The sequence below is a fragment of the Rhinoraja longicauda genome, chromosome 12 (genome assembly GCF_053455715.1).
Source record: "Rhinoraja longicauda isolate Sanriku21f chromosome 12, sRhiLon1.1, whole genome shotgun sequence".
Taxonomy (NCBI): Eukaryota; Metazoa; Chordata; class Chondrichthyes; order Rajiformes; family Arhynchobatidae; genus Rhinoraja; species Rhinoraja longicauda.
In genome coordinates this window covers 11597021-11615792 of record NC_135964.1, presented here as the reverse complement: position 1 = coordinate 11615792, position 18772 = coordinate 11597021, and the positions used below count along the sequence as shown (strand labels likewise).

The following is an 18772-nucleotide window of genomic DNA, read 5'->3' as shown; positions in this document are numbered from 1 at the left end:
GGTAGGTGCTAGTAATCTGTACCAGCATGTACTGTCACATAAAAAGCATAGCTGCATCAGACAAAAAGGTTTATTCCAGGTGCAAAGTAGGATGGAGACATGAGACTGCAGATGCCGGAATCTGGAACAAGAAACAACTGCTGGAGGAAATCCAGTTGGTCAGGCAGCGACTATGATGGCAAAGGGATAGTCAACGTTTCGGGTCAAGACCTGCAATGTAGGATGCCTGAATTTCCAGTATCTGATGCAGACTGACAAAGCTTTTTTGGATGCAGATTTGTAGTATTTGTTCACCAGTTTATGTCCAATTAATGTATTTTCATTCACATAAACGTAAAGTTCTGACACCTTTTGTTCCTCTTTTATTGTTGCAGCGAAGGCGAAGAAGGGCTTCGAGCTTATTATTGGAGTAAATTCTCAGCACCAGAAGACATAGCACACTACATTAAAAATACAACTACATCTAATTTGCAACAAGTCAATGGAAATAAGTTTAAAATCCCCCTGTTGAACTCTTCTGAAGAGATTTCCTCTGTTGAAGAAGATTTTGATGTTTACACAATTGAGCTATTTGGTAGTGTTTCAATTCCATAAAATGAATCTTTGTGCAGAACTAAAATTGAGTCTTTTATTTCCTTGTGTATTTTTTTGCGATCTCACTATCCAATTTTTGCAGTTTCAGGTTCTGAAGAATATGATTTAACTGTCAAGTCAGGTAAGAGTTTTACTTAAAAGCTTTTGTTTCTATGTTTATCCAGTCATATCAAATCATACCATACATGAGCACAATCAAGCTATACACAAGTACAAAGGGTAGTGCATTATTTTCTTTATCTTCTAATTTGCAATTTAATTTCCTCCTCTTCTATTCTGTCTTTTCTTCACCCTATTTATGGGTTTTTCAATTTTGTCACCTATATCACTCAATTGAAGCTCGAGGTTGCTGGGAAGTTGTTCTTGAACCTGGAGGTCACGGTTTTCGGGCTCCCGTACCACTTTCCTGATGGTAGCAGCAAGATGAGAGTGTGGCCAGGGTGGTGCGGGTCTTTTTGGCTACCATTGGCTATCTTTTTGAGTCAGTACTTCCTGTAGATCCCTTCGATGGCGGGGAGGTCAGTACCCATTATGACATGAACAATAAACGTTTTACCTAAAAAGTAATATATCTAGGTAGTGTGTTTAAAATCTAAACCCTGGCTTGACAGATAACCTTTTCAACAAATATCATTACTTATATATTCATTAGAAGTTTGAAAGTTATTACCTCTGGAACTCCATCTCCATGTTTTGCTGCAGCCATTTTGTTCATTGGATTGAAATGTTTGCAAATTGACTGTCATTTTGTTGAACTAACAGTGAATAACCAAGAAAAAAACATTTTGATCTATTACTCAGAATCTTTTTCTTTGAAGTGCTAAGACTGTGGCTGTTATGACCATGTACTACAATGGACATATGGAATATAAACTTCCAGCTGCAACAGGAATGTAATTAAAATACATTCCCTTTTGAGCCACAGAGACATGCAGCAAGAAAGCTGGCCCTTCGGCCCAACTTGTCTGTGCCGAACAAGATTCCCTATCTAAGCTTGTCCGGTTTGCCTGCATATGGCATATATCCCTTAAATCTTTCCTATCCATACACTTGTCTGATTGTCTTTTAAATATTATTATTGTACCTGCCTCACCTACGCCCTCTAGCTACTATTATTCCCCTTTGCCTTGAATCAAATTTGACTAACATTATGTTATTAGTTGCATCTTTGGGTATTTTAATATTATCTTTTATCTTTGCATTTTGAAAATTGAATTAAATCTTTTGACACTTTAAATTATCTTTGTAGTCGGTCATGTTATTGTTCATTGGTGTATTCCCAACTGTGGTGTGAGATTTGCTTATTGCATTTTGCAGCGATGTCTTTTGATCTGTATGCAAAACCAGGCAACAATCGGACACTGACGCTAACTCGGCCTAAAAGATCCTACTACCAATGGCGACTGCGAGTTCCGGCAGGCCATGTTGTACATTTAGTGATTCTGACGCTATATGGGGCCGTTCCCGGAAACTGTGCCATTCATAAACTATCAGCCTATGATTTTCTGCTTCCCATACAGAACAAAATAATTGCACGGTAAGACAGTCTGTTGGTGGAATTTGCATAGTGAAAATATCTTCAATGGCTCGTTAACCATCCAACACTAAGCTGCCTATTCCTTCATAGGAGTACATTTAAATTCACTCATTATCGATTGTCAGCCAGTGTTTCATTAGTAACTGGCAGAGTGGATTAGCTATGGGAGTAAATGGATCCCTGGAGTGTTTTCTACGGCTTATTATGAAGCTGTACCCTTCCAACTTCCTTGACTGAGATTAATGTTTCAATTTCGGATTTTGTATTTGCAGTTGGAATTCTAAGCAAAACACTAAATATGAATGTGGATATAAGAAACTGCAGAAGCTGGAATTTAAAACAAAAATCAAAACGCTGGAGGAACTCAGTGGATGAAGCAGCACCTGCGAAGACAAAGTGCTAGTCAACCTTTCAGGCCGCGACCCTGCGTCAGAAATGTCGCAGGGTTATGACCCAAAACATTGCCTCCCCACAGATGCTGCCTGAACTGCTGAGTTTCTCCAACAGTTAGAGCAAAAATTTTGAAGAAGGATCCAGACCAAAATGTCGTCTGCCAGTGCCCTCCACAGAGGCTGCCAGACCTTCTGAGTTCCTCCAGCACGGTGTTTTACACTAAATGTGAATGTTGGTTCCAAGGAATTATTGCCGGAAACTCCATTTGTAGTTTATGTTGAACTTATGCTAATGTTACAGCAACTAATCAATAGCAGTTTCGAGAAAGATCCAAGTAAACTTTTCCTGTCAAAGTTCATGCCCGGATTTTTATTTGGAATCACCAGTCCGCATACTGAAAAACTGTCATCATTTTATTGATCTACAGCATCATGGAAATTTCCAATGTATTCACGTGTCTGGCAATAAATGTTTGGATAGAAATGCAAAGTTTCAGACAGCAGATTGTCCACCAAATTCAGGCAATGTGGAGAATATTTTGAAGTTCCCCTCCTCTCTCATGCAGGAGATTTTAAGACCCTCTCTCACCTCCCCTCTGCAATTCCTGCAGCTCTTCTGCTTTTCAATCCCATCTGCCAATCACCCCCCACACTGCCTCGCCAACAGTCTGTCCTTTCCTTCTTTGTTTCTGTTTTGTATGTGTTAAATGTTTGTTTTTTAGTGTTCTTTAGCTTGTTTTATGTGTGGGTGGGGGAGTTGGGGAAACTTTTTCTAATCTCTTACCTCGATGGAGATGCGTTTTTTTCCCCCGTATCGTATCTCCATCCACACTGGAGCCTAACATCGAGGAGTTAGCGGTCTTTGCTGGAGATCGACCGGAAGCTCTATCGTGGGAGCCTGCGGAACGTTAACATCACGAGGCTCGCGATCCCTGTCGGGGATCATCTTTGGGGCTCCAACCATGGGTGCCGGCGGACTTTAACGTTGCGGAGCCCACGGTCTCTGGTTAGAGACAGACATCGGGGACTCCAAGCCGCAGGAGTTTCGACCACCCCGACGCGGGTGTTTCCACTGCCCCAACGCGGGAGTTTCGACAGCCCTGACTTGGGAGTTTCAATCGCCCTGATGCGGGGGCTTCGACCGCCGGCTGCGGGGGCTTCGATCGCCCCAACTGCGGATGGTTCTACTGCCCCGATCGTGGGAGAATAAAGAGGAAGGAGTTTGGACTTTATTACCTTCCATCACAGAGAGGAATATGGGGAATCTGCTGTGGTGGATTTTTATGTTAACTTTTATGCAGTTGTGTGTCTTGTTGCTTTTTTTTTAGTATGGCTGCATGGCAATTTGAATTTCACTGTACCTTAATCGTCATCTGTCCATTTCCTGCTTGACCTGCTGAGTGTCTCCAACACTTCATGTTTTGAGTTGCAAAATGTCAATCCAAGCGCTTCTGAAAGTTGACACAATTAATTCAGGCAGAATCTTTTCACTGATAATGAGAAAATTATGATCCAAATAAAATCATGTTGATGCTATAAATGTTGAAATCTTAATATTTTATTAATGAATGAACCATTCCAAACTTTGTGTTTTGCTCATTACTTCAGGTCAGCTCTTTCTTGTCTGAATACTGAAGGTGACGCAATTGGCTTTAGAAAAAAATGAATAAATTGTAGCATATTGCCACTTACATATGCTGTTTATTCATGTTTTGATAAGTTGAACTAGCGAATAACCTCTCCTTTTTCAGGTGGTGTGGTTCACCTGTCAGTTGGACTCCTCCAGTTATCAGATTGACTTCCTCTGGCAATGTGATGCTAGTGACATTTTCATCAAAAGTTCGAAGAGGCGGTGCAGTATTTAAAGCATACTTTGAAGCTATTCGCAAAAGAGGTAGATATGATGATATTTTGAACTATTTGACCAATAGTAGATTTTCTGCCTTTATTATAACCAAAACCTTAAAACCTGGACCAGTGGATGAACCAAAATGTTTGGGTATATGCATGGTACCTTTTCATGGATAGAAAACGGATTCATCCCAGCTGAATTGTAACACTTTTAGGAAACGTATTGTTCTATTTTCTAAGATTATCAGAGTACAAAGTCAAAAACGCTTGAGGCAAGAAAAGGTTTAGCATTACTATTCATTGTTACATTTGCAATTTCCATTAATAATGACAGATAAAAAGCAGGCGTAAGATTGACTTTCAGTTGTCGTGGTTGTATCTTGTTTGTGATTTTTACAAATATTTTTCCTTTCCTAGGTTGTGGTGGTAACTTCATATCCTGGAATGGTTCACTGAGCTCTCCCTATTACCCTCGCTACTACCCACCCAAGATTGACTGTACCTGGACTATAACAGTGAGTGGGAATAAATGTTATTCTTCAGAATCCCCATTCTATAATGAGACTATCAGTCACGAGCATATTAGTTAATTGACCTGTTAGTGCCCATGAGAGAGAAAACTTACACTGTTTTAAACACTTGCATGGGTGTGCTGAATCAAAAATTCATAGTATTCCTTTATTGAAAATTACTGTACATCAGCAAAAGACAATAGACAATAGATGCAGGAGTAGGCCATTTGGCCTTTCGAGCCAGCACCACCATTCAATGTGATCATGGCTGATCATTCACAATCAGTACCCCATTCCTGCCCTCCCCCATACCCCATGACTCTGTGACTCGGCTATCATTAAGAGCTCTATCTAACTCTCTCTTGAAAGCATCCAGAGAATTAGCCTCCACTGCCTTCTGAGGCAGAGAATTCCACAGATTTGCAACTGTCTGAGTGAAAAAGTTTTCCTCATCTTCGTTCTAAATGGCCTACCCCTTATTCTTAAACTGTGGCCCCTGGTTCTGGACTCGCCCAACATTGGGAACGTTTCCTGCCTCTAGCGTGTCCAATCCCTTAATAATCTTATATGTTTCTATAAGATCCCCTCTCATCCTTCTAAATTCCAGTGTATACAAGCCCAGTCGCTCCAGTCTTTTAACATACGACAGTCCCGCTATTCCGGGAATTAACCTAGTGAACCTACGTTGCACTCCCTCAATAGCAAGAATGTCCTTCCACAAATTTGGAGACCAAAACTGCACACAGTACTCCAGGTGTGGTCTCACTAGGGCCCTGTACAACTGCAGAAGGACCTCTTTGCTTCTATACTCAACCCCTCTTGTCATGAAGGTCAACATGCCATTAACTTTCTTCATTGCCTGCTGTACCTGCATGCTTACTTTCAGTGACTGATGAACAAGGACACCCGGATCTCTTTGTACTTCCCCTTTTCCTAATTGACATCATTCAGATAATAATCTGCCTTCCTGTTCTTACCACCAAACTGGATAACCTCACATTTATCCACGTTAAACTGCATCTGCCCACTCACACAACCTGTCCAAGTCACCCTGCATCGTCATAGCATCCTCCTCACAGTTCACACTGCCACCCAGCTTTGTGTCATCTGCAAATTTGCTAATGTTACTTTTAATCCTTCATCTAAGTCATTAATGTATATTGTAAATAGCTGCGGTCCCAGCACCGAGCCTTGCGGTACCCCACTAGTTACTGCCTGCCATTCTGAAAGGGACCCGCTAATCCCTACTCTTTGTTTCCTGTCTGCCAACCAATTTTCTATCCACGTCAGCACCCTACCCCCAATACCATGTTCTCTAATTTTGCCCACTAATCTCCTATGTGGGACCTTATCAAAGGCTTTCTGAAAGTCCAGGTGCACTACATCCACTGGCTCTCCCTTGGCCATTTTCCTAGTTACATCCTCAAAAAATTCCAGAAGATTAGTCAAGCATGATTTCCCCTTCGTAAATCCATGCTGACTCGGAACGATCCTGTTACTTCTATCCAAATGTTCCGCAATTTCTTCTTTTATAATTGCCTCCAGCATCTTCCCCACCACTGATTTCAGGCTAACTGGTCTATAATTTCCCGTTTTCTCTCTCCCTCCTTTCTCAAAAAGTGGGATAACATTAGCTACCTTCCAATCCACAGGAACTGATCCTGAATCTATAGAGCATTGGAAAATGATCACCAATGAGTACACGATTTCTCGAGCCACTTCCTTAAGTACCCTGGGATGCAGACCATCAGGCCCTGGGGATTTATCAGCCTTCAGTCCCATCAGTCTACTCAACACCATTTCCTGCCTAATGTGAATTTCCCTCTGTCCACTAGTACATCTGGGAGATTGTTTGTGTCTTAGTGAAGACAGATCCAAAGTACCTGTTCAACTCGTCTGCCATTTCCTTGTTCCCCATAATATATTCATCTGCTTCTGTCTTTAAGGGACCCTCATTTGTCTTGACTAATTTTTTCCTCTTCACATACCTAAAGAAGCTTTTACTATCCTCCTTTATATTCTTGGCTAGCTTACCTTCGTACCTCATCTTTTCTCCCCGTATTACCTTTTTAGTTATCTTCTGTTGCTCTTTAAAAGAGTCCCAATCCTCTGGCTTGCCGTTCATCTTTGCTATGTTATACTTCTTCTCTTTTATTTTTATACTGTCCTTGACTTACCTTGTCAGCCACGGTCGCCTCTTAATTCCCTTAGAATTTTTCTTCCTCTTTGGAATGAACTGGGTGGCAGTGTGAACTGTGAGGAGGATGCACCTTCTGCACTATTCCCAGAAATACCTGCCATTGTTGTTCCACCATCTTCCCTGCTAGGGTCTCTTTCCAGTCAACTCAGGCTAGCTCTTCTCTCATGCCTCCATAGTCCCCCTTGCTCAACTGCAATACTGACACTTCCGATTTTCCCTTCTCCCTCTCAAATTGTAGATCAAATCTTATCATATTATGATCACTACCTCCTAATGGCTCTTTTACTTTGAGTTCCCTTATCAAATCCGGTTCATTGCACAACACTAAATCCAGAATTGCCTTCTCCCTGGTAGGCTCCAGTACAAGCTGCTTTAAGAATCCATCTCGGAGGCACTCCACAAACTCCCTTTCTTGGGGTCCATTACCAAGCTGATTTTCCCAGGCTACCTGCATGTTGAAATCTTCCATAACCACTGTAGCATTTCCTTTGTGACATGCCAACTTTAACTCTTGATTCAACTTGCACCCTATATCCAGGCTACTGTTTGGGGGCCTGTCGATAACTCCCATTAGGGTCTTTTTACACCTTACAATTCCTCAGTTCTGTCCATACTGATTCTGCATCTCCTGATTCTATGTCACCCCTTGCAAGGGACTGAATATCATTCATTACCAACAGAGCGACCCCACCCCCTCTGTCCACCTGTCAGTTTTTTCGATATCATATCATATCATATCATATCATATCATATATATTCAGCCAGAAACAGGCCTTTTCGGCCCACCAAGTCCGTGCCGCCCAGCGATCCCCGTACATTAACACTATCCTACACCCACTAGGGACAATTTTTACATTTACCCAGCCAATTAACCTACATATGTCGTATACCCCTGAATATTCAGCTCCCAGCCCTGATCCTCTTACAGCCATGTCTCTAATTGCCACAACATCATACTTGCCAATATCTAACTGAGCCTCAAGCTCATCCACTTTATTTTTTATACTTCGTGCATTGAAATACTACACTTTAACTTCGGTATTCACCTCCCCTCTCACATCAGTCACTATTGCCCTGACCTTACTCTCTTATCCCTTCTCGAACTTTCCTTCCCATTAATTCGGGAGTCTTTTGCAACTTTTCCTGTAATCATGTCCCCTTTAACTCCATCTTTATATTCCCAATTTGTGAACCCCTCCACCCCACTACTTAGTTTAAACCCACACGTGTAGCACTCGCAAACCTGCCTGCCAGAACATTGGTCCCCCTCCACTTGAGGTGTAACCCGTCCCTTTTGTACAGGTCACCCCAGAAGAGATTCCAATGGTCTATAAATCTAAATCCCTGCTCCCTGCACCAGCCCCTCAGCCATACATTCAAAACCTCTATCAGCACGAGGTACAGGAAGCAATCCAGAGATAACCACCCTAGAAGTCCTGCTTTTCAGTAGTCTTCCTAACTCCTTAAACCTGCGATGCAGAACCTCCTTCCTCTTCCTCCCGATGTCGTTTGTGCCCACGTGCACAACTGCTTCTGGCTGTTCACCTTCCCTCTCGAGGATTTCTGAAGTCAGTCCATGACATCTTTAACCCTGGCACCAGGGAGGCAACAGACCATCCTTGACCAACATCCTTGACCATCCTGCCACCACAGAAGTCGGACAATGGAGTCACCCACCACTATGGCTCTGCCCGACGTCGGTCTCATCATTGGTGTTGGAGCCACCGATCTGTCCGCCGGTCGGACTGGAAGCATCTGCCCCGACAGCTCCCAAGAGGGTGTACCTGTTTTCATTCGGCACAGCCACCGGGGTCTCCTGCACTCCACTTGCACTGCCCTTTCTCACAGTCAACCACCTTTGCGCTTCCTGTATCAGGGGAAAAGTTGCTTTTAAATCCAAAATTTTAAGTACACATTAACTACTGAGTACTACTTCTTCTAACTTTAGATTTTTTGTCACTCAAAGACTGAGGGAAGGAGACAAAACAATTATTTAACAATTAATACTCACTGTTATTTGTTAAGCCAAGGGGTTTTATAGAGGACAGAAGTGCAGGAATTAGAACAGGGGTTATTGAGGCTCGATTAGGAGCATTGATTGGGAATCTTTACTTGGGGAACAGGGAATGTACACTAGTACAGCATTGAGAGGATAGATGTTATGGAAACTGAGAAAGTGGAATGGAGTCCTTTCAACTATGATTCAACTATGATTCCCCATGGATATCATAGTTCTGAAAAATATTTTCAGAATGTTGAATTTGAGGAAGTGAAGGGAAGATCAGAGCTAGACCATCTGAAGGTGAGAGGAGTGGAAATTGTCAACAAAGTTTCTGAAGTTATCCTGGTGAGGGGGGGAAAGCAGAAACAGCAATGATTATCATCAGTACACTGAGCCAGTGGTCATGGGAGACTGGATGATCTGCAAATGGTAGGTCCACAATGCAACCTGGTGGAGAGTGGAAGCGTAGAGAAAGCGGCAAAGTCAGCCACTGGTTTCTCAAAAAACAACATCACCCTTGTCAGTGGAGTTAAGAAATATACACTGGTTGGACCTCAGTGAATGGAGCATTGCAAGTTCACTACTAACTGCATTAGTCGTAGAATATAAAGACAAGATAGATTTTGTTTTATTTGAGTAAGTGAAGGATTGATGCCGATATATAATATCTAATGTGAATCATTATTTTAATATACTCCAAAACGCTTTACAGCTAATGTAATGTCATTGTTGTTCTGTTCACGAACATCCCAAAATTTAAATTCTGAAAAAACCTAGTCAACAAATTGTTTATATTCTGTTTTGAATGGAGGCAACCATAGTTTGATATTTTTGTGTACTCCCACGCTCACTTGTAGAATCAAAGCTATTAACTGATGTAATGTAATAGTTGTTATGTTCCTCAACAGACACCTGCTGTCGGATACATTATAGCCCTTTCAGTTATTGTTTTAGAAATCCAAGAGAGATCCCAAGGTTCAAGCTACTGTGATAGGGACTGGTTGGAGATTGATGGAATCAGGTAAGATTATAGATTGTAAGTTTTATTGCAATGGGTGATGCATTATACATTTAAACAGAAGAGTGAGCATCTGATTGTATATAGTCTTTAAAATGACAATTGGGTAGATACAATGAAATGGCTCTGAATGGTATTCCAGAACTATGGCTGGACTGCAAAAGGAGTTTGATGCTTGTAAGGAACTTTTGAATATTTTGAAGTCATGAAACGTCCCAAACAAATGAAATTCAGCCTTTCCATTTTGTATGCTGTATTCTAAGAAACAGTATACAACTTCCACTTTGGCGGCAAAAACAAGGAGGCAGATTATTATCTCAATGGTGTTAGGTTAGGTAAGGGGGGAGTGTTGCGAGACCTGGGTGTCCTTGTACACCAGTCACTGAAAGTTGGCGTGCAGGTACAGCAGGCAGTGAAGAAAGCTAATGGCACATTGGCCTTCATAACGAGAGGATTTCAGTATAGGAGTAAAGAGGTTTTTCTGCAGTTGTATAAGGCCCTGGTAAGACCACATCTGGAGTATTGTGTAAAGTTTTGGTCTCCTAATTTGAGGAAGGACATCCTTGTAATTGAGGCAGTGCAGCGTAGGTTCACGAGATTGATTACTGGGATGGCGGGACTGTCATATGAGGAAAGATTGAAAAGACGAGGCTTGTATTCACTGGAGTTTAGAAGGATGAGAGGGGATCTTATAGAAACATATAAAATTATAAAAGGACTGGACAAGCTAGATGCAGGAAAAATGTTCCCAATGTTGGGCAAGTCCAGAACCAGGGGCCACAGTCTTAGAATAAAGGGGAGGCCATTTAAAACTGAGGTGAGAAGGAACTTTTTCACCCAGAGAGTTGTGAATTTGTGGAGTTCTCTGCCACAGAGGGCAGTGGAGGCCAAATCACTGGATGGATTTAAGAGAGAGTTGGATAGAGCTCTAGGGGCGAGTGGAATCAAGGGATATGGGGAGAAGGCAGGCACGGGTTATTGATTGTGGATGATCAGCCATGATCACAATGAATGGCGTTGCTGGCTCGAAGGGCCGAATGGCCTCCTCCTGCACTTATTTTCTATGTTTCTGCCTAAATTTCACCTGTAGTAATCTCTTTCAGTCAGTCTTTCAAAGTCTGAACAACTCATTCCACCCAGTTGTTTGAAACTAAATGGAGTGGAACTGTATGCATGTGTTTCACTCCATCTATTCATTCACCACTGGTCTCCATCATTAACCACAACTAAACTCAGCAAGACAAAATGTAGGAAAATTTGGCTTCCTGTGCTCCTGGGAATAAAGTCCTGGCTTTAATACAATACAATACAATACAATATATCTTTATTGTCATTGTACCCAGGGGTACAATGAGATTGGGAATGCGCCTCCCATACGATGCAATAATTTAAGTAATTAACAGCAACCCAACGAAATGAAACAATTGTAACAGTTTTTAGACAGGGTAAAGTGCAAGTTGATCTATGCGTTGTGGCCATCCGGCTCAGCAGGACCGGTTCATAGCAGCTATGGCCCTGGGGATGAAGCTGTTCCTGAGTCTGGAGGTGCGGGCGTAGAAGGCCTTGTATCATCTGCCCGATGGAAGGAGTTCGAACAGACTGTTGCAGGGGTGTGAAGAGTCTTTGTGGATGCTGGTGGCTTTTCTGAGGCATCGTGTGTTGTAGATGCCCTCCAAGTCTGGTAGCTGTGTTCCGATGGCCCTCTGAGCTCTATGGACTACCCGCTGTAGAGCTTTCCTTTCTGCCTCCGTGCAGCTGAGGTACCACACAGGGATGCCATGCGTTAGGATGCTCTCTATGGTGCAGCGGTAGAATGTCATCAGCAGCTGTTGTGGTAGACCAGACTTTTTCAGTGTTCTTAAGTAGAACAGTCTTTGTTGTGCCTTCTTGACCAGCGCAGCAGTGTTATTGGACCATGTTAGGTCCTCCGAAATGTGAGTGCCCAGAAACTTGAAGCTGGACACTCTCTCCACACTGTCCCCGTTGATAGAGATCGGGGCATATTCCCCGTTATGTGACCTACGGAAGTTGATGATCAGCTCCTTGGTCTTGGTGGTATTTAGGGACAGGTTGTTATCTGAGCACCAGTCCGCCAGGTTCTGCACCTCCGCTCTATAGTTTGTTTCATCCCTGTTGGTGATAAGCCCGATCACCGTAGTGTCGTCTGCAAACTTGACAATGGTGTTGGTGTTGAATGTAGGAACACAGGGCTGTCCTCATCCCTGTATTTGGATAACTGTCCACACATGGGTCATCCTTGATGCACCTCTCTCCCAAAGTGAAGGGGCGCCATCAAGGATTCATTGACCTTCATGAGGAACTCTGCAGCAGCATAGAATACCCAGACCCAAGTTACAATATGCGGGCTGAGACCAATCAGATAGACAGAAATAAGGTAATAGAGTGATGCTGACATATGTTCATAATAAACCATGAGTTTGAAAGGGATTTGCGTTACTTGTTTAATATTAAATGTAATATTGAAATGTGACACATTTCACTTAATCACCCCTTTTCTTCCATAGATATTGCAATCGATTAACTGAGGGTGGTTTTCACAAGATATATGGAAGATCTGTCAAAATTAAATTTTCCTCTGATCAGTCAGTTACCCAGAAAGGATTTTATTTGGAATACAGAGCTTTCAGCTATGGGGATCGTAAGTAAACTTGATCCTTAGCATGATAGATTTGCAAGAATTTTATGCTTCTATCCCGTCTTTTTTGTAGACAAAAATCAATTAAAAATTAAGCTGCATTTATTAACATTTTTTACCCATCAATATAATGTCATCTGTTTTTATTTTGTGACAAATTAACTTCTAATTTAATAAACTAATAACTTAAAAAATATAACATCAAATTATAATTCTAAAAATCTGAAAATCTAGTTTTTAACTTTATAGAGGTGGCGGTGTGCTGTACTGGTGTGCACTGTCAGAAAAGACATTACTTTTATCCATCTAAACGAAAGATACGGATACCTAGTACTTTAATTTAATCAAGTCATAATTGCCAAGAATATCCGTGCTGCTTCTACCCTAAATTCAAGTTGCAGTTTTGGCAATAACAACGTGCACTGCATTTTTGCCACTGATCCAGGTAACTGTTGAAGTTCCTTTCCAGAGCCCTGGCACAAAGATCAATGCCGATTTTTCAGATCTGAGAACGTGTTGCAATAGACAAGAGACAATAGACAATAGGTGCAGGAGTAGGCCATTCAGCCCTTCGAGCCAGCACCGCCATTCAATGCGATCATGGCTGATCACTCTCAATCAGTACCCCGTTCCTGCCTTCTCCCCATACCCCCTGACTCCGCTATCCTTAAGAGCTCTATCCAGCTCTCTCTTGAAAGCATCCAACGAACTGGCCTCCACTGCCTTCTGAGGCAGAGAATTCCACACCTTCACCACTCTCTGACTGAAAAAGTTCTTCCTCATCTCCGTTCTAAATGGCCTACCCCTTATTCTTAAACTGTGGCCCCTTGTTCTGGACTCCCCCAACATTGGGAACATGTTTCCTGCCTCTAATGTGTCCAATCCCCTAATTATCTTATATGTTTCAATAAGATCCCCCCTCATCCTTCTAAATTCCAGTGTATACAAGCCTAATTGTTCCAGCCTTTCAACATACGACAGTCCCGCCATTCCGGGAATTAACCTAGTGAACCTACGCTGCACGCCCTCAATAGCAAGAATATTCTTCCTCAAATTTGGAGACCAAAACTGCACACAGTACTCCAGGTGCCCGGTACAACTGTAGAAGGACCTCTTTGCTCCTATACTCAACTCCTCTTGTTACGAAGGCCAACATTCCATTGGCTTTCTTCACTGCCTGCTGTACCTGCATGCTTCCTTTCAGTGACTGATGCACTAGGACATCCAGATCTCGTTGAACATCCCCTCTTCCTAACTTGACACCATTCAGATAATAATCTGCCTTTCTATTCTTACTTCCAAAGTGAATAACCTCACACTTATCTACATTAAACTGCATCTGCCATGTATCCGCCCACTCACACAACCTGTCCAAGTCACCCTGCAGCCTTATTGCATCTTCCTCACAATTCACACTACCCCCCAGCTTAGTATCATCTGCAAATTTGCTAATGGTACTTTTAATCCCTTCATCTAAGTCATTGCAGATAGTACCAACTTTCAGTTGTCCTTAACAGTGATGGAAATGGGTTTTAGGAACAAGGGGTACTCTAAGGTCCGTGAGGCTGAGGTTGGGAAAGAAGGGGGGGGGGGGGGATTTTTTTATGTGCGGTCATACCCATGTAAGAGTACAAGAATGCATAACTTGTTTATTGTGTATTTATAATATAGTTTATTGTGTATTATATGTCATAGCTGCTTTCTGGCATCTCTCTCTCTCTCTCTCTCTCTCTCTCTCTCTCTCTCTGCTTACATTACAAAATGTTCCATAATAATATATAATCTCCATTTTTTTCTGTCACCTCTTTCTTTCTGCATGCCGTTTCTTCAGCACGCCTTCTGCCACTAAGAAGCCATGTTCTCACATACTCTTCGGGGTTGAATTTTGACAGAGGAGGTCCCACCAACTTAATAAATAGAAGAGTTGAGAGATGATCAGTTTGAAGTCTTGCATGTTGTGGTGACATGCAGAAATTCATGCCACTGAAGCTTCTTTCACATTCTGCTGTTGATACCGGAATTGTATTTACAGCTGTTACCAGCTGCTGAAAATCTGCAGAAACTATCTTCCCTTTAGATTCTTTGAATTCTCTGAAGGCTCTGACACAAAGCTGACCATTTAAGCCAAATTGTTCTGCCATTTCTTCTACATCATTATCCCCAAAGGTAAAAAGTGAATCTTCTGAAATAGTCTTGCAACCCCTGCATTTTGTCCTAACATTACTGATGCACCATCAGTTACAAGTGATATCACATTTTGTTTTAGGTACTGTATTGAAAAACCACCTCTTTGTAAGCAACTTAGAAGCCCATCATATATAGATTTTGCATTTGCACCAAGTTTCATATGTTCTAAGTCAAAATAGAATGATATAGGTTGGGAAGATTCACCAACTGCTGCTCTCAAGCAGACTACTAGAACAGTTTTCCCATTAATAGTAGTAGATTCATCAATCATAATAGACATTTTAGATTGTTTTGAAATTATATTTTCCACCACTGTCTTTCGCATCTGGTTCCCTATGTGGTGAGAAACATCTGCACATGACTTATGAGAGTGTCGATGCCGTTTCTTTCTTGCAGTTCAATATCAGAAGACATATCTGTGTAGGGCCTACCTTTGTGTACAATATTATATACAGTTCTAAAAACTCAACCTGTTTTTGCTTCGTCTTTTTTCAGTGACATATACACTACATTTTCGATTGCTTTTTTTTCAGCTGTTTCATTGCTTTTTTGGCATCTGATATGAGCTTCACTATTTTTGTGCTTAAAAATCTTTTTTCTTAAACTCATTAACTGTTTTGCTTTGTCATCACTCCTACTACATTAACACTGCACCACTCACGAGACAAGTGAATTCCTTGTGTTCGTTCAAGTCCAAAATGACACTTGCTGCATACACTACATCCTAGTTTTCTGTTTTTAACAATTAGCCAGGGATATTCTTTCTTTTTGTTTAGGTACATTTCTTGTGACCAACAGTCGGAAAGCTCACATTTTTCAATATCTTTTGAAATGTCTTCACATACAGCATCAGGCGAAACAGCTGCATCAGTTACATTATCATTTTCAAGTAATTTTGCCTTCTTTTCTGGCTGTGTTTTCATTATCATTTACTTCTTCATCGATCTGAAGACGCTGTCTTTCAAATATCTCAATATGCTCATTTTCACAGGGGTACACAAATCTGAAATTTATAGATATTTGATAGTGATATATAATAAAATATTTCTGCTTGCACTATTGTTTTGCTAAATAAAACTACCCACAATAAAATATTCACCACTCACGATTTAGGCTGGAAAAGACTATTGGTACTACTTATTTAATTTTCTCCCCATCCATTCTAATTTAACTGAAACAACTGAGGCACAGCGGCAGAGAGGCACAGAGGCACAGCGGCAGAGCGGCAAATAAAATAACGTGAAATAATAGAATAATGTGACTTTATCTGAGCCCGTGCTCGCGGTCCGGCAGCCCTGACAGTGAGTTTAAGAAATTCTCCCTTGAATTTTATTCAAAGGAACGCGGTGTCATTAATACATGGTCAAAACACAATTACATTTACTGAGAAATGTGGATCGATGTATTGATGACACATTGTATAACTACTACCTGTTAACTACTGGCTGTTAGCAAGTACTAACAGTGGCAGTTAACAAATTGTTTTCGTCTGAGTTGAATAAAGTGCTAAACGACTCGAATCTTTCTGCAGTACTCATTAAACCCGAGCTGGAAATTGAAGAAAATCCACATTAGGCAGGAGATGGTGTTGGGTAGACTGATGGGACTGAAGGCTGATAAATCCCCAGGGCCTGATGGTCTGCATCCCAGAGTACTTAAGGAGGTGGCGCTAGAAATTGTGGACGCATTGGTGATTATTTTCCAATGTTCTATAGATTCAGGATCAGTTCCTGTGGATTGGAGGGTAGCTAATGTTGTTCCACTTTTTAAGAAAGGAGGCAGAGAGAAAACGGGAAATTATAGACCAGTTAGTCTTACATCAGTGGTGGGGAAGATGCTGGAGTCAATTATAAAATACGAAATTGCGGAGCATTTGGATAGTAGTAACAGGATCGTTCCGAGTCAGCATGGGTTTATGAAGGGGGAAATCATGCTTGACTAATCTTCTGGAATTCTTTGAGGATGTAACTAGGAAAATTGACAGGGGAGAGCCTGTGGATGTGGTGTACCTCGACTTTCAGAAAGCCTTCGACAAGGTTCCACATAGGAGATTAGTGGGCAAAATTAGAGCACATGGTATTGGAGGTAGGGTACTGACATGGATAGAAAATTGGTTGACAGACAGAAAGCAAAGAGTGGGGATAAATGGGTTCCTTTCAGAATGGCAGGCAGTGACTACTGGGACCGCAGCTATTTACAATATACATTAATGACTTGGATGAAGGGATTAAAAGTACCATTAGCAAATTTGCAGATGATACAAAGCTGGGTGGTAGTATGAACTGTGAGGAGGATGCTATGAGGTTGCAGGGTGACTTGGACAGGTTGTGTGAGTGGGCGGATGCATGGCAGAGGCAGTTTAATGTGGATAAGTGTGAGGTTATCCACTTTGGTGGTAAGAATAGGAAGGCAGATTATTATCTGAATGGTGTCAAGTTAGGAAAAGGGGACGTACAACGAGATCTGGGTGTCCTAGTGCATCAGTCACTGAAAGGAAGCATGCAGGTACAGCAGGCAGTGAAGAAAGTCAATGGAATGTTGGCCTTCATAACAAGAGGAGTTGAGTATAGGAGCAAAGAGGTCCTTCTGCAGTTGTACAGGGCCCTAGTGAGACTGCACCTGGAGTACTGTGTGCAGTTTTGGTCTCCAAATTTGAGGAAGGATATTCTTGCTATTGAGGGGGTGCAGCGTAGGTTTACTAGGTTAATTCCCGGAATGGCGGGACTGTCATATGTTGAAAGACTGGAGCGACTAGGCTTGTATACACTGGAATTTAGAAGGATGAAAGGGGATCTTATCGAAACGTATAAGATTATTAAGGGGTTGGACACGTTAGAGGCAGGAAACATGTTCCCAATGTTGGGGGAGTCCAGAACAAGGGGCCACAGTTTAAGAATAAGGGGTAGGCCATTTAGAACTGAGATGAGGAAAAACTTTTTCAGTCAGAGAGTTGTGAATCTGTGGGATTCTCTGCTTCAGAAGGCAGTGGAGGCGAATTCTCTGAATGCATTAAAGAGAGAGCTAGATAGAGCTCTTAAGGATAGCGGAGTCAGGGGGTACGGGGAGAAGGCAGGAATGGGGTACTGATTGAGAATGATCAGCCATGATCACATTGAATGGCGGTGCTGGCTCGAAGGGCCGAATGGCCTACTCCTGCACCTATTGTCTATTGTCTAAAACTAGGGGAACGCCGTCCCCCTGCCAACCCCCCCATTTCCATCACTGGTCCTTAAACCGAGGTCCCCTTTGATCTCTCAAGTGAAAGTGGAAAATCTCCTGGTATATGTTCATGGAAGTTGCCCCTGTCTTCCCAGCTAATATTTTATTTTTCAAACAATAGCTCCTATCATATTGCTATTACAAGCATTACAGCAGTAATTCAGAAGTACTTCATTGGAGGTTTTTTGGGATGTTTTGCTCTTGTAAAGAACACCCTGCAATTACAAGACATTTCCTTTGAACGGAGTATCATATTTGTTCTGGAATAAACACTTTGTCACAGTCCTTTGCTCAGGTACATATTGCATCTGAAATTTTTATTGTGGAAGAATTAGACCATTTCACCAAAAGTACAACGTTTAATATTTGACCAGCATGCCCAAACCAATTTAAATGCAAGGATGGATCATGTATCTCTGTAAGGAGTCACTGTGATGGATGGACCGATTGTCTGGATGGCAGTGATGAATCAAAGTGCAGTAAGTTCTCTCCATGTTTTTTTGTATTAACAGCTCTTTAGCTTGTATAGTATCCACAACACGGTGCTTCCTTCATTACAGTTCAAAAATAAAGTGAGATGAAATCTTTCTGTTTTAAGAATAAG

General features: G+C 41.8%; 1 protein-coding gene across 1 annotated transcript in view; it reads left to right on the top strand.

The window, feature by feature from the left end:
• Positions 1 to 18772, top strand: part of LOC144598644 (transmembrane protease serine 9) — a 117088-nt gene that overhangs the window by 5988 nt on the left and 92328 nt on the right. The window contains exons 5-12 of the mRNA XM_078408854.1: positions 375 to 574; positions 677 to 715; positions 1912 to 2131; positions 4275 to 4417; positions 4792 to 4889; positions 9997 to 10109; positions 12632 to 12765; positions 18543 to 18647. Of these exons, the coding sequence (XP_078264980.1) occupies positions 375 to 574; positions 677 to 715; positions 1912 to 2131; positions 4275 to 4417; positions 4792 to 4889; positions 9997 to 10109; positions 12632 to 12765; positions 18543 to 18647 (1052 nt within the window). The remainder of the gene's footprint in view (positions 1 to 374; positions 575 to 676; positions 716 to 1911; positions 2132 to 4274; positions 4418 to 4791; positions 4890 to 9996; positions 10110 to 12631; positions 12766 to 18542; positions 18648 to 18772) is intronic.